Here is a 15,054-nt window from a genome sequence, read left to right as displayed (position 1 = left end):
GCAGTACCTGGAGGACCCAGCTGAAGCCGAAGCTGGGGTGCATGAGCTCAATGAGCTGCAGCAGGAGCTCCAGGGTGTGGATGTCCCCGTCAAAACGGTCCCGCAGGTCGATGTACTGCACCTGCGCCAGGCGAGGGTGCGCTGACATAGGCCCACTGCGCCCCAAGCCCACTGCTGAACCAGGCGGTCCCCACGTACCTTCACAGCCACACTGGTGCCATTGTGCAGCTTGGCTCTGTGCACCTGTGCCAGGCTGGCGGCAGCCATTGGCTGGTAGTCAAACTCCTGGAAGAGCTCCAGGGGCAGGGCCTGGAAGTCCTCAAGGAACAACTCGTCCACCTGGCGGGACAGGTGCTCAGAGCAGCCTGGGCCACGGCCGAACCCCCCACCTCCCTCTGCCCGAGTGCAGCACTCACCTCCTGGAAGCCCCGTTTGAGGGCCCTGTCCTCCAGCACACGCAGGGTCCGGATGTACTCCGGGGGCAGCAGGTGGTTAAAGGAGCACAGCCCCTGGCCCAGCTTCACGTAGAGGCCCCCGTTGCTGATGGCTCCTGCCACCAGGGCCTCAGCCGCCCGCTGGTGACACGCGGACATGACCTCCAAGTAGCCCGGGCTGTTCTGACCACAGGATGCGGAGAACACACGGGGCAGGTGGCTGCCGCCTCAGTCCCGCCCAGCCCACCACCTCGTGCCCCCACCGTGTGCCCAGGGCACCAGGACAAACCTCTTCCACCCCTCGAAGGACGACATTGGTGCACCACCAGTAGTCCAGGGAGATCTGCAGGCCCACCTTCAGAGACCTGTGGGCAGAGGTGGCCTCAGTCTCCAGGTGGGCAGGCTCGGAGCCCTAGAGCTTGCTCCTCTGTTGCCATGGTCTAGCCTGACCCCAGCCAGCCCTTCCTGTCCCAAGGGTGAGGCCAAGCCAGAGTCCAGCCTACAGCCTGCAAGCCTGTGTGAGCGCAAGGCGGGCTGCTGAGCTCACAGGGTGTCCTGTGGTGCTTCAGGACATGGCCCCTGCATGTCAGTCTCGGCTCAAGATCTGTAGAACAGGGCCAGGTGTGGTGGCTCTTGCCTATTTATCCCAACACATTGGGAGGCTGTGCTGGGAGGACTGCTTGAGGTTAGGAGTTCGAGACCAGCCTGGGCAACATGGTGAAACCCTATCACTACCAAAAATACAAACAATTAGGCAGGTGTGGTGGTGCCACCCCTGTGGCCCCAGCTCCTTAGGAGGCAGAGGCTGCAGTGAGCTGAGATTGCACCAACCGCACCCCAGCCTGGGAGACAAAGTGAGACTCCGTCCAAGTGATCTGCAGAATAGGCAGCCTGTGTCCACACCACCCTCGTGCCCAGGAGAGATGCAGTGGGGCAGTGTGGATGGTGGTCTCTTGGAGAGACGGGGTTCCAAGGCTGTCTGAAGGGAAAGGGCGGCAGCCAGGGGGCGAGGCTGAGAGGGCACAGGCCACGGGAGGGTCAGGGTCACCTGCAGCCCAAGGTCCACTTGGAAGAGAGGACACCAGGAGGGCGAGTCTCCAACACCTGAGGCGGCAAGGTGTTCAGGGAAGGGACCCCCATTAAGGCAGGAAGTGGGGGGTATCCTGTCTCTGATGGGCAGGTACTGGGCTCCTTGGGGAGATTTGAACAAGAGGATGGGAATGCTGGGGTGGAGGGGTGTCCCCAGGCCTGGCACCAGTCAGGAGGATCTCAGGGAGAAGTCCCCTGGGGAGCTCCGGGGACCAGCTGAGCAGCCCCAGAATGAGATGCCAGGCAAGCAGGAAGCAGAACACACACACACAGGTACACAGGGAAGGGTGGAGGCCAGAGTGGCCTCCTCATCAGGGCTTCTCGAAGGCTGGCCATGGCCAGAGGCCTGTCCCTGCGTCCTGGGAGGCTGGAGTACCTGCCCACGGTCAGGGCCTACAGCTGTGCCTGATGTGCAGTTCTGGCTGCCCAGGTGGGCTCTGTGACCCCCATCACTCTAAGAAAGATTCCCCCCATTGAGGCCCCACTCTGGGCCCCCATAAAGGGCACCTGGAGTATGTTGGTTGAGCTGGAGGCCAGGGTTTCTAAATGTGCTCTGAGACTAAAAGGCTGCTCAGTGGGCAGGGCTGCCTTCTGAGCAGAGAGCATCAGCTTTAGGCCCCAAGACCCTGGCTGACACCCAGGCGTTCGGGAGAAGTCTAACTGGTCGTGGCAGGCACAGGACGCGTGTTCCGTGGTCAGTGACTGACAGGGAAGGCAGGGCCTCCAGCCACCTCGTTTCTGTGGCTGAGCTGACACCTCAAAAACACGGAATACAGGAATGAATGATGGAGCTGCCAGCAGACATCCAGCAGCTTTTGCCTGAGAAGACGCGCAGAGGGCGAGCCCAGCGGCTGCTTCTGCAAACCAGCCTGCCTGTCCCGGAGAGCTGCCCCACCCACCCTACCTGCACGCACATGAGCACAAGACGCCGGCAGCACCCTGGGTTCCATAATCAACGCCTGTGTGCATGTGGGCCTACATAACGATTTCAGTCGAGCTATCCGGAAATATAGGAACTGAAAGATGAATGATCAGTTTCTAATATCAACCACAATATCGTTTGGGCCTAAAACTATGCGTTGCTGCTAGACCAAGTAACCCCCTACCAGCAACCGGTTCCTGCTATGACCTTTTTATGACTTTAAGAATAAGTTTTAACCTTTACTTACCTAACTGCCTTGTACCCTAGATAATGGTTTAACTGTTGATATTTGCAAAGAAAAATGCCACCATAAGGGATGGCTTGGATTCCTGACTCAGAGATTCCTGAATAATGTTTTGATATAAACAAGTCTCCTGAACAATGTTTTGATGACAATGTTTGGATATAAACAAGTCTTGTGAACAATGTTTGGATATAAACAAGCTTTGTGAATAATGTTTGGATATAAACAAACTTTGTGATTGTAGAAAATTTTGTTACTTTTTACAATCATTGATCGCATATCTGACTTCTCTATCATATAGGCCATGTGAGGCATACATTTACATTCCTCTTACTATGACGTAGACCAAAGCCAAGAAAGTGTATTTATTCCTGGCATTTGAAAAATAAAATTTGCTGTTTAGGCACAGCCTATCAGCCCTCCAGACGCCTCGCTTTCTCTCTCTCTGTCTTTATTAATTTTCCAGGCGCACTCCCTCTTCCAGGTATTGGGACCCTCTTGCAGGTCGAGAGACCCCCGGGCAGACGTGCCTACCCGTCCCGGACAGTCCACGACAGATTTCTATCATCCAGAGCTGAGTCTATCGATACAGCAAGCAGTTTTGACACAGAGTCTTTTTTTTTTTGAGACGGAGTTTCGCTCTTGTTACCCAGGCTGGAGTGCAATGGCGCGATCTCGGCTCACCGCAACCTCCGCCTCCTGGGTTCAGGCAATTCTCCTGCCTCAGCCTCCTGAGTAGCTGGGATCACAGGCATGCGCCACCATGCCCAGCTAATTTTTGTATTTTTAGTAGAGATGGGGTTTCACCATGTTGACCAGGATGGTCTCGATCTCTTGACCTCGTGATCTACCCGCCTGGGCCTCCCAAAGTGCTGGGATTACAGGCTTGAGCCACCGTGCCCGGCCGACACAGAGTCTTAAAAAGTTACATCAAAAATGGCTAGGCCAGGTGCACGGGCTCACCCCTGTAATCCCAGCACTTTGGGAGGCTGAGGCAATCAGATCACTTAAGGTCAGGAGTTTGAGACCAGCCTAGCCAACGTGGTGAAACCATGTCTCTACTAAATACACAAAAATTAGCTGGGTGTGGTGGTGCACCCCTGTAATCCCAGCTACTCGGGAGAGGCTGAGGCAAAAGAATTGCCTAAACTTGGGAGACAGAGATTGCAGTTGCAATGAGCTGAGATGGTAGCACTGCATTCCAGCCAGGGCAACACAGCAGGACTTGGTCTCTTTAAAAAAAAAAAAAAAAAAAAAAAAAAGGCCAGGCGCAGTGGCTCATGCCTGTAATCCCAGCACTTTTGGAGGCCAAGGCAGGCAGATCACCTGAAGTCAGGAATTTGAGACCAGCCTGGCCAACATGGTGAAACCTTGTCTCTACTAAAAATGTAAAAAATTAGCCGGGCATGGTGGCGCATGCCTGTAATCCTAGCTACTTGGGAGGCAGAAGCAGAATTGCTTGAACCCGGGCCGGGCACGGTGGCTCAAGCCTGTAATCCCAGCACTTTGGGAGGCTGAGGCGGGTGGATCACAAGGTCGAGAGATCAAGACCATCCTGGTCAACATGGTGAAACCCCGTCTCTACTAAAAATACTAAAAATTAGCCGGGCATGGTGGCGCGTGCCTGTAATCCCAGCTACTCAGGAGGCTGAGGCAGGAGAATTGCCTGAACCCAGGAGGCGGAGGTTGCGGTGAGCCGAGATCGCACCATTGCACTCCAGCCTGGGCAACAAGAGCAAAACTCCGTCTCAAAAAAAAAATAATAATAAATAAATAAAAAATAAATAAAATAAAATAAAAAAGATTCGTTATAGTAAACACTCTTATTTTTGTAACAAAAGTTAAAGATGTGAAATAGTCCCACAGACTTGTGCTTGGGGAGAAGGGATTTGTTTTTTGTTTTTTGAGATGGAGACTCGCTCTGTTGCAAGGCTGGAGTGATCCTACATCACTGCAGTCTCCACCTCCCAGGTTCAAGCGATTCTCCCGCCTCAACCTCCCAAGTAGCTGGGACTACCGACGCCCGCCACTACGCCCAGCTAATTTTTTTATCTTTAGTAGAGAAGGGGTTTCACCCTGTTGGCCACGCTGGTGTTGAACTCCTGACCTCCGGTGATCTGCCAACCTTGGCCTCCCAAAGTGCTGGGGTTACAGGCATGAGCCACCACACTTGGCCGGGATTTAATTTTTAAAAACATGGCAGGTCTGTGGGCCTCAGGACTACAGGGAAGCATGGAAGCCACAGCACAGCAAGGAAGGTGGCACAGGGGAGGTGGCCGGGGATCTGCACCAGGCTTGACTTATTTTTATTTATTTATTTTTTTGAGACAGAGTTTCGCTCTTGTTACCCAGGCTGGAGTGCAATGGCGCAATCTCGGCTCACCGCAACCTCTGCCTCCTGGGTCCAGGCAATTCTCCTGCCTCAGCCTCCTGAGTAGCTGGGATTACAAGCACGCGCCACCATGCCCAGCTAATTTTTTTGTATTTTTAGTAGAGACAGGGTTTCACCATGTTGACCAGGATGGTCTCGATCTCTTGACCTCGTGATCCACCCGCCTGGGCCTCCCAAAGTGCTGGGATTACAGGCTTGAGCCACCGCGCCCAGCCTTTTTTTTTTTTTTTTGAGACAGAGTTTCATTCTTGTTACCCAGGCTGGTGTGCAATGGCGTGATCTCGGCTCACTGCAACCTCCGCCTCCTGGGTTCAAGCAATTTTCCTGCGTCAGCCTCCTGAGTAGCTGGGACTACAGGCACACGCCACCATGCCTAATTTTTTTTTTTTTTTTTTTTGTATTTTTAGTAGAGATGGGGTTTCACCATGTTGACCAGGATGGTCTCGATCTCTTGACCTCATGATCCACCTGCCTCGGCCTCCCAAAGTACTGGGATTACAGGCTTGAGCCACCGCGCCCAGCCAGGCTTGGCTTCTTAACTGCAAAAGCAATGCTCTCATTAGAAAGAAAATCCATCTGAGGCCGAGCACGTGCCACTGGTGGATGCTGTGCCAGCTGAGGGCACGGACCTGAAAAGACCAGGCCCTTCAGGGTCAGTGGGAACTCTCGTTGGCTTCCTACGCCCCAGGTCTCCAGCTGAGGGGGCCCACTACTCCAGACAGGAGAAGCCCCACATAGACACTGGAACTGCTTCCCAACTCAACCCGCCTGGCTCTCAGGGGCTCCTGCTCCCGGCCCCTCCACCACAGATGGGCCGGAACAAGAAAGCGGCCCTGACCCTGGCTGGCCGCTCGGGAGGAAGGGCTGCTGTGACTCTGGAGGCTTCCCGCCCTCACCAGGGTGCGCATCCCTCCCCACTGTCACATGTGCCTGCCAAACCATCTTCCACAAATGGGGCAACTTTTTGTGAGGACAGCAGAGACACAGGGGGGCTCCCCTTCCTGAAGAATTCAGTCCAAGAGCCATTTGGAAGTGCCAAACGAGGTCCCGCACAGGGCGCTGAGGGAGGAGGTCCCTGCAGGGGCTGCACTCAGGTCGAGTCCCGTGAGTTTCTCACGAGGTCAGGAGTTCAAGACCAGCCTGGCCAACATGGTGAAACCCCGTGTCTACTAAAAATATGAAATTTAGCCAGGCATGGTCTGGTACACGCCTGTAATCCCAGCTACTGGGGAGGCCAAGGCATGAGAACCACTTGAACCTGGGATGCGGAGGCTGGAGTGAGCCAAGATCATGCCACTGCACTCCAGCCTGGGCAACAGAGTGAGACTGTCTCAAAAAAAAAAAAAAAAAAAAAAAAAAAATGCGCAGGGAGGGAACAAGGCACAAGGCACACGGTGCTCCTCACTGGCTCCGTTCTGGGCTCCTGCACGGATGCTCTACGAGGCTCAGGCCAGGCAGGGCTCCGAGGCTGCAGGAACTCTGGGATCTGACCAAAAGCAGGAATGCCCGCCCAAGGGTTCCAACAGAGAGTGTCCCCACCCTCCCGGAGTTCTGAGTTCTGCCCGGGGAGGTAAAGGAGGCAGAAAAGTCTGTGACAGCAATAACCCAATTTCAGCCATCTCCAGGGGCAGGGACAGAGGCAGCCTCCTCTCCCAGGCCCAAACGGGGTGAGAAGAGAAGGGAGGGAGGGCAGCCGCTCTCTGCCAGTCTGGAAGCCTGAGGGAGGGCTGGAGCCCCTCCCCGCTCAGGCCCAGGTTGATCTGGGGAAGGGCCTGTGGCGGCCAGATCCAACGAGGAGGACCCTTGTCTACACTGCACCCCACAGGCCCGGCAGTGCTCACTGTCCCTTCAGCCAGCACCTTCCCATGTAGGAAAGGACACCTGAAAGCCAGCTGTAAAATCCCCAGCAAAACCCTGCAGCCTTCCCAGCTCTGCCCCCACGTCCGTGAGGTCTGCATCTGGGGCAGTTGCTCCTGCACACAGCACACCATCCGCCGCCCCCACACCACCCACCGCCACGCCGCTGGGCCCTCCTACCTGCCGAAGCGCCCCATGCCATCCACCGCAAGCCTCATCCTCCTCCTCTCCCGTGCCTCTGCCATGGCGTAGCGGGCTCCGAGGAGCAGGGGCACCCCTACTACCGTGGTGGACAGCACCTTTCTCCACAGGGGTGCGGGGCTCGAGAACCTGAGGGGAGACAAGCACGCAGCCTGGAGGCACCGCCCGCCCCCCACTCAGCTGGGCTCTGACCTCTCCCCGCACCGTCCAGAGTGCTACCTCTCACTCCTGTGTGTACAGCCATTCTGATGGTGTGCTCACCAGAGAACACTGCATCAGGGTCCCCTTCCCTGAGCCCACATGGCCATAAGGGGCAGGCCTCCTATGGGTGTGTCCAGAGACCCAGCCATGGAGCCATGCACCATGGAAATGGATCCTCAGGTAGACTGGAAGCAACTCAATGGCAGGTCTGTGCTACTCACGGAACCGGGGCCGCCTACGCTGTGGAGAACTACAACCGCTATCCACCTCACAGGGTCCCACTGGACGGTCATCAGCACAGCAGAGACAGACAAGACGCTGAGGTCAGCCGTGCTGAGTCACGTGACGACGCAGGGCAAGGCACTGAGCTCTGTCCGTGCTGAACACAGTAGGGTCCCCACACAGGTTGGATTCAACAGGAGCCCAGTACCCGCTGGATACAACAGGAGCTCTGCTGAACATGCTAGAAGCTCCCTACATGCTGAGTGCAGCAGGCGCTTGAGCACCCATCTGTTTCTCCACCTGGCCACATCTGTCCCAGGGACACAGATTCTCCTGCTGCAGAGCTCGGAGAAGGAGACCCCCGCCAGGTTCACCGAGGGGTGGTGCTCAGGCAGCTCACCCTGCCTGCCTGGTCTGCCGCCTCTACCCTCCACAGCCTTCCTGCCTTGCCACCACCCCTCTGCCCACTGTGGTCCAGCCTTCCTGGCCTCAGGCCTTGTCTAGCCTTTCCTTCTGCTCAGAACCCTCCCCTCCACATCCCTTCCTGCTGCTGTTCTTCTTGTGCGACCCCTACCTACAGTCGCCCTGCTTTCCTCCAGCCTCTGCACGATGACCCAGGCGGTTCTTCAGAGCAGGCGCTCCATGTGTACTCTTCCCAATTCGCTAGCTGTCTGCTCTCAGTACTGTGGTCAGGGCGTGCCCACCCCTGGCGTGTGCCTCACCAAGGGTCGGGACCTGGTGGTCTCTGGTCCCAGTGCACTGCACTGAGGAGCAAACATATCCTGTCTTGGTTGGGGGTACAGGAGAAGGTCCAGCCTCGGGCCCTCGACTGCCACCTCTGCATGTCCACAGACACTATCCATGCCGGCCTGGTGAGAGGCGCGCGCCCGGGGAAGACTCCGTACCTTGGAGGAAGGACCCTGACGTTTCTCCTGAAGAACACAGCAGGGGACGGCCAGGGCTTCCGCCTGCTGTGCAGCAGAGCAGAGTGGAAATGGCAAAGCTGCAACTGCAAAGAGAGGAAGTGGTGTGGGGTCAGACGAGGCCAGGACACATCCCGCCCGCGGCCACCACCAGTGCTTACGCGCGCTGGAGACCGAGGCAGCCAAGCTGCACTTCCCTAGGCTCATCAGCCTCAGGTGTTAGTCCTTTCTCACACGACCATAAAGAACTACCCAAGACGCCGGGCGTGGTGGCTCAAGCCTGTAATCCCAGCACTTTGGGAGGCCGAGGCGGGTGGATCACGAGGTCAAGAGATCGAGACCATCCTGGTCAACATGGTGAAACCCCGTCTCTACTATAAATACAAAAAATTAGCTGGGCATGGTGGCGCGTGCCTGTAATCCCAGCTACTCGGGAGGCTGAGGCAGGAGAATTGCCTGAACCCAGGAGGCGGAGGTTGCGGTGAGCCGAGATCGCGCCATTGCACTCCAGCCTGGGTAACAAGAGCGAAACTCTGTCTCAAAAAAAAAAAAAAAAAAAAGAACTACCCAAGACTGGGTAATTTATGAAGAGAAGAGGTTTCTTGTTTTGTTTTGTTTTTAATAGAGACAGGGTTTCACCATGCTGACCAGGCTGTTCTAGAACTCCTGACCTTGTGATCCGCCTTTCTTGGCCTCCCAAAGTGCTAGGATTACAGGTGTGAGCCGCCATGCCCGGCTGAGAAGAGGGTTTTTTTTGTTTGTTTGTTTGTTTTTTGAGACAGAATCTCACTCTGTTGCCCAGGCTGGAGTGCAATGGCACAATCTCAGCTCGCTGCAAGGTCTGCCTCCTAAGTTCAAGTGATTCTCCTGCCTCAGTCTCCCAAGTACTCCCAAGTATGTGCCACCACGCCCTGCTAATTTGTGTATTTTAGTAGAAATGAGGTTTCACCATGTTGGCCAGGCTGTTCTCAAACCCCTGAAGTCACGTGATTGGCCCTCCTTGGCCTCCCATGTGCTGGGATTACAGGCATGAGCCATGCGCCTGGCTTAGAAAGGAGGTTTAACTAACTCACAGTTCCGCAGGCTGTCCAGGAAGCATGGCTGAGGGGCCTCAGGAAACTTAGTCACAGCAGAAGGCAAGCACAGCATGGGCGAAGCAGTGTGGGGCAAGGAGAGAGGCCGAGCAAGAGTGCAAAGAGGAAAGTGCCACACACACTTTTAAACCATCAGGTCTCTGAGAACTCACTACCACAACATCAGCAAGGGGGAGCTCTGCCCTCATGATCCCACTGCCTCCCACAGGCCCTTCCTCCAACACTGGGAATCACACTCCAGCTGATGAACTCCAGGAGATGAGCTTTGGGTAGGGACACAAAGCCAAACCACGTCACCAGGTCAGTCAGCAAAGACGGTCGGCACCTCCGGGCGCAGGAAAGGAAGCTGGGTTCCCGTGTTGGACTCAGGGATGGAAGCACTATCCTATCTCTTGGGAGCAAGGCTGAGAGTTACAGTATCACAGGAGAGAAGGCTAAATGCAGCTGAACCCAGGGCTTACGGCTCGGATGCTGACAGGTCATCAAACACACCCATCGCTGAACATCCCCTCAGTCTCTGAAAGAAGAGATGGCGTCGCCGTCTGGCTCACCTGGGATGAGGCCCACCCTGTCCCTATCCCCGCACTCTCTTAGCAGCACCCTGACCTGTCATTTACAATTTCCTGCTGCTGAGACCACTGACCAGTGGCCGGAGGAAAGCAGTCCTCATCTCAGAAGGAAGTGGTGACAGTGCCCAGCCACGGAATCAGACAGCAGACGCCAACCTCGAAGATGGACGCCTGGACGGGAGGAGTGGCCTGGGTAGGTCACTTTTCCGAAAACAAATGAAAATACAAGGGCTTTTTTCACAGGATGGCGCCGAAAGCGAAGAAGGAAGCTCCTGCCCCGCCTGAAGCCGAAGCCGAAGCCAAAGCGAAGGCTTTAAAGGCCAAGAAGGCAGTGTTGAAAGGTGGCCACAGCCACACAAAAAAGAAGATCCGCACGTCACCCACCTTCCGGCGGCCCAAGACACTGCGACTCCGGAGGCGGCCCAAATATCCTCGGAAGAGCGCCCCAGGAGAAACAAGCTGGACCACTACGCTATCATCAAGTTTCCGCTGACCACTGAGTCCGCCATGAAGAAGATAGAGACAACACCACGCTTGTGTTCATTGTGGATGTTAAAGCCAACAAGAGCCAGATCAAACAGGCTGTGAAGAAGCTCTATGACATTGATGGCCAAGGTCAACACCCTGATTCGGCCTGATGGAGAGAAGAAGGCATATGTTCGACTGGCTCCTGATTACGATACTTTGGATGTTGCCAACAAAATTGGGATCATCTAAATGGAGTCCAGCTGGCTAATTCTAAATATATGTATATCTTTTCACCATTAAAAAAAAAAAATACAAGGAACTTATGACTTACTGAGACCCCACAGACAGGGACCCTGTACAGCATCTACGTGGAAAAGGGCAGGGGTGGCCAGGGTGGAAGACGGGCCGCAGCTAGCAGGACGCATGTAAAGAAGCCCCAAAGGCCGGGTGCTGTGGCTCACACCTGCAATCCGGCACTTTGGGAGGCCAAGGTGGGTGGATCACCTGAGGTCAGGAGTTCAAGCCTGGCCAACATGGAGAAACCCTGTCTCTACTAAAAATACAAAAAAAAAAAAAAAAAAAAAAAAAAAGTAGCCAGGTGTGATGGTACCTACCCATAATCCCAGCTAATTGGGAGGCTAAGACAAGAGAATTGCTTGAACCTGGTAGGTGGAGGTTGCAGTGAGCAGAGATGGCGACACTGTACTCCAGCCTGGGCGACAGAGCTGACAGGGGCGGTGGTCTGTAACCCCAGCACTCTGGGAGGCCAAGGCGGGTGGATCACAAGGTCAAGAGTTCGAGACTAGCCTGGGCAACATAGTGAAACTCCATCTCTACTAAAAAGACAAAAAATTAGCCGAGTGTAGTGGTGGGCACCTGTAATCCCAGCTACTTGGGAGGCTGAGGCAGGAGAGCTGCTTGAGCCTAGGAGGTGGAGGCTGCGGTGAGCTGAGACTGCACCACTGCACTCCAGCCCAGGCAACAGTGCAAGACTTCACCTCAAAAAAAAAAAGGAAAAAGAAAAAGAGAAAAAGGAGCCCCACCATGAAATGTGCTGCTTTATCTGTGACTATGAAAACGTCACATAAAACTTAAAGTATAATAATAACTAAAAAAGAAAAAACCCAACAGCTCCCACGCACTCACCGGCAACCTCGGTCTCCCGACCGTATTTGACCTATGATGAGGTCTTACAACTCCCTCAACTCCGCGTTCCCCAACTGAGGGCTCTTCTAACAAGTCAGCGTGTGGGGGAAACTGCACGGTCAGTCGTGCTCCGTGGCAGCAGCACTAACGTGGCTGTCAACACCGCACTGAGGAAGGGACCGACTTGCCAGCTGGTTTCCGGCCAGAGCTCAGAGCCCTGGAGAAAACTTCGAGGACTCCGAACAACACGAAAGCCAAAGGAAGAAGTCCGTGACCTACTGTCCCTAGAGGACAGGCTGGCAGAAACCTCTGCTGGGCGAGGTCACGCGCAGCAAGTGCCGACTCACAAGGAAAACCCCAGAGGCAGCCGGGCAGCGACTTGTAGGCACATCATCCACCTGCTGCCTACCCAGCCTGCACCTCCTGACCCTGGCCACCTCTGATGCCAGCACCTGCACAGCCAGAGGTCCAGAGATCAGGCAGCTGTGCCCATGGACTGTGGAGAGGCTCAGAACCACAGCTCGTAAGGGGCTGCAAGGCTGCTGAACTCCAGGTGGGCATCCCAGCCACCACCTACCTCATCCCTTACTAACAATGCCAGCTGCTCTGCGTTTCAGCAAGCTCCATCAAGCATATGAGGCCAGGAAAGTCATGGCTCTCTGATTGCTGTCTCCAATAACCGTTTTCTGCTCTTTCCTCAGGAACCAGCACTGCAGAAGGGGCTCCAGCTGTGTCTCTCACTCCCATTCACATCCAGGACAAAGATCCCTCCCGTAGACCCTGGGGTGCCATCACCCGACCCTGGTCCACCAGTAGCCTCACTCACCCCCATGCCCGGCTCCACCTTGCTCACCGTGGGCCTGTCCTGCCACTGTCCTCATCACATGCCAGTGTGACTGTTAACTTACAGACCAGTGTGACTGTTAATTTACAGAATCTGTCTCCTCACTAGCCTGTGAGCAGGGCTACATCTCCACCATCCCTGTACAAGCAGGCACTCCATGAAGCACAGGACTAAACAGAACCCCACATGGTCTGGGCCAGGATCCCCGCCAAACAACAGGCAGCAGGTCACAGGCAAGAAATGGCAGCAGCCCCTGCCTCGGGCTGGCCCTGGATGCAACCCAGGTGGACAAGGCCTCATGCTGATGACCCACAGTGCCCACCAGAGCCCATGAGGCTGTGCAAGAGCCTGGCTCCTTGGAATGTGGGGTGCCCAGCACATCCAGACTATCCTCTCTGAAATTCCCATCACACAGGAGAGGTCCTCAAGGCCCAGAGAGGTTATGGGGGACTGAGCCTGCAGCCACACGTCCCGGAAACACTTCCCAGAATGCAATCCCGGGCAATTCTGACATGACACACAACCCGAGCCGCACCCAGAACAAGACCTTGAAACTGCCTGAAGATAAGTACAGTCTTCTAGACGGGGGGGCCCAGGGCCGGAAGGTAAGTACAGTCTTCTAGACGGGGGGCCCCAGGGCGTTTCCCCCACACACCCCAGACAGCCCTGGTGACTCACCCCTGCAGCTCCCCTCACTCCCAAAGCCTTTCAGTTTGGACAAGGTGAGATGTGTCCCCTCTGCCCCAACCTCTCACGCTTTCTGATAGCGAGTGTGTGCAGTCTGCACAAACAGCTCCCTTTCCGGAGTTACTTTAGAACACAACTGACTACCTTGAAAACAGCAAGTGTTCTGAGTTACCATAAAGATACCACACAGATACCATAAAGTTCACAAAGCAAAGGGTGTGCTTTGGCCGCAGAACCATGCCCGTGTGCACTCACGTCTGGTTTTCCAGGGCCGACATATGAGGACGACACAGGTCACCAGACAGGCCCGTCCTCGGCAGTGAGAATCAACTGCTGGGTCTCAGAATGATGCCAGAAACGAAAAACCACGAACGGATGAACAGAGCCTCGGTAACGCAAAAGACCTGTGCACCTCAACAGGAGGGGAAACTGAGGCACATAACTGTCTCCAAAGTTAGGAAGAGAGATTGAAAGTCCAGGTAGGGAAAGCGGGTCTGGCGACCACAGACACCGTCCTTCTCCCAGTGTGTGTGACCTCTCAGCCCCAGTAAGCCCTCAAACTCTGACTGGACCCAGCCCTGCTCACCGGCCATCAGCAGCTCCTAACCGTTAGGGGCTAAGCCAACCTGTCCACTCGCTGGGGCGGGGGCGGGGGGGGTACTGAGTGGCCTGCATGTGGGAAGATTTTGTCACCTGGAAGGAGCTGCACCGAAGGCCACCTCCCCAGCCCATGAAGCACCCTGGGGTCACACAGCTGGGCTGGGCACGAGTGGGCCGTCCATCCGTGCTATTAATAGCCAGCCAGGCAAGGCTAGCTTATCGCCAAACACAAGCTCTGCAGACATTCCAAGAAAAAAAGGACCGGCGCCGCGAGCAGCCTCTTCCATCTCTCCGCGAAGGGGGTGGGTAGCAAGCGTGTCACGGCCTCTGCCCCGCCCCCCGCAGTCCTAACTGCAGGGACCGCGAAACGGGACCCGGCGGCCACGTGGGAGCGGCGCGACGCCGAGGGCCTGGGAGCCGTGGGGAGCGCGCCCCTGAGCCGGAGCAGGGGCGTCCAGGGCACAGCCCGCCGCCCCAGGCAAGGCAGGCCCCGGCGGGGAGGCCAGCGGAGGGCGTCCGGGGGCAGCAGGCCGGGCGGGGAGGCGTCTGTGACCCCGGGAGGCCGCCTCGGGGAGGGGAGCGGCGCCAGAGGCTTCCCCGCGGGGCCCCGGATCGGCCGAGTACGCGCTCTCCGGGGCGCCGGGCACCCGCCTCCGTGCCGGGCTGAGAGGCCCCTGCGGCTCACGGCGCAGGCGGCGGGCGCGGCTCCCGCCAAGAAATCCAGCTCTCGGGGAGGCCGAGGCGAGCGGAGAGCCGGAGCCCAGGGGTTCGAGACCAGCCTGAGCAACACGAACACGGCGAGACCCCCGCTCCATGAAACTAAACACGAAGTCCGCCGGACGCAGGGACGCCTGCGGTGTCCGCTACCTGCGGGGCGGAGGCGGGAGGGACCCCCCGAGCCCGGGAGGCGGAGGCTGCGGCGAGCCGAGATCGCGCCGCTGCGCTCCGGGGAGACGGAGCCAGACCCTGCTCCAAAAAGAAAACGGAAAAAGCGCCCGGAGGGTTTCTGGGGTGGGTCTGGGGGCCCGAGCGCCTCGGGCCTCTAGGGCGGGGGTGCGCAGGGCTCGGGCGCCCCGGGCCGGGCGGCTCCTCACCGGTCGCCACATCTCCGACCGCCGCTCGCTCCCGCCGCGCGTCTCGCCGCCCAGCAGTCACTGCGGG

The 15,054-nt window shown here is 56.6% G+C and overlaps 1 protein-coding gene across 5 annotated transcripts in view; it reads right to left on the bottom strand.

Moving 5' to 3' along the window:
* ADCK5 (aarF domain containing kinase 5) overlaps positions 1-15,054 on the bottom strand; it is a 16,770-nt gene extending 1,716 nt beyond the window's left edge. For 2 of the 5 annotated variants that reach the window (XM_039464463.2, XM_039464464.2), the window contains exons 1-7: positions 14,988-15,054; positions 8,468-8,571; positions 7,119-7,268; positions 724-799; positions 417-617; positions 199-339; positions 8-121 (exon numbers count right to left, since the gene is read on the bottom strand). In XM_039464463.2, the coding sequence (XP_039320397.2) occupies positions 8-121; positions 199-339; positions 417-617; positions 724-799; positions 7,119-7,268; positions 8,468-8,571; positions 14,988-14,999 (798 nt within the window). In that variant the 5' untranslated portion in view covers positions 15,000-15,054. Of the gene's footprint in view, positions 1-7; positions 122-198; positions 340-416; positions 618-723; positions 800-7,118; positions 7,269-8,136; positions 8,327-8,467; positions 8,572-10,532; positions 11,183-14,987 lie in introns of those variants that run through there. The other 3 variants (XM_010329846.3, XM_074387290.1, XM_074387291.1) reach the window with 3 other exon arrangements.

This window comes from Saimiri boliviensis, chromosome 15 (genome assembly GCF_048565385.1).
Source record: "Saimiri boliviensis isolate mSaiBol1 chromosome 15, mSaiBol1.pri, whole genome shotgun sequence".
In the NCBI taxonomy this organism is placed as follows: Eukaryota; Metazoa; Chordata; class Mammalia; order Primates; family Cebidae; genus Saimiri; species Saimiri boliviensis.
Note: the sequence above shows the minus strand (reverse complement) of the source record. Positions and strands in the feature narration are given on the sequence as shown.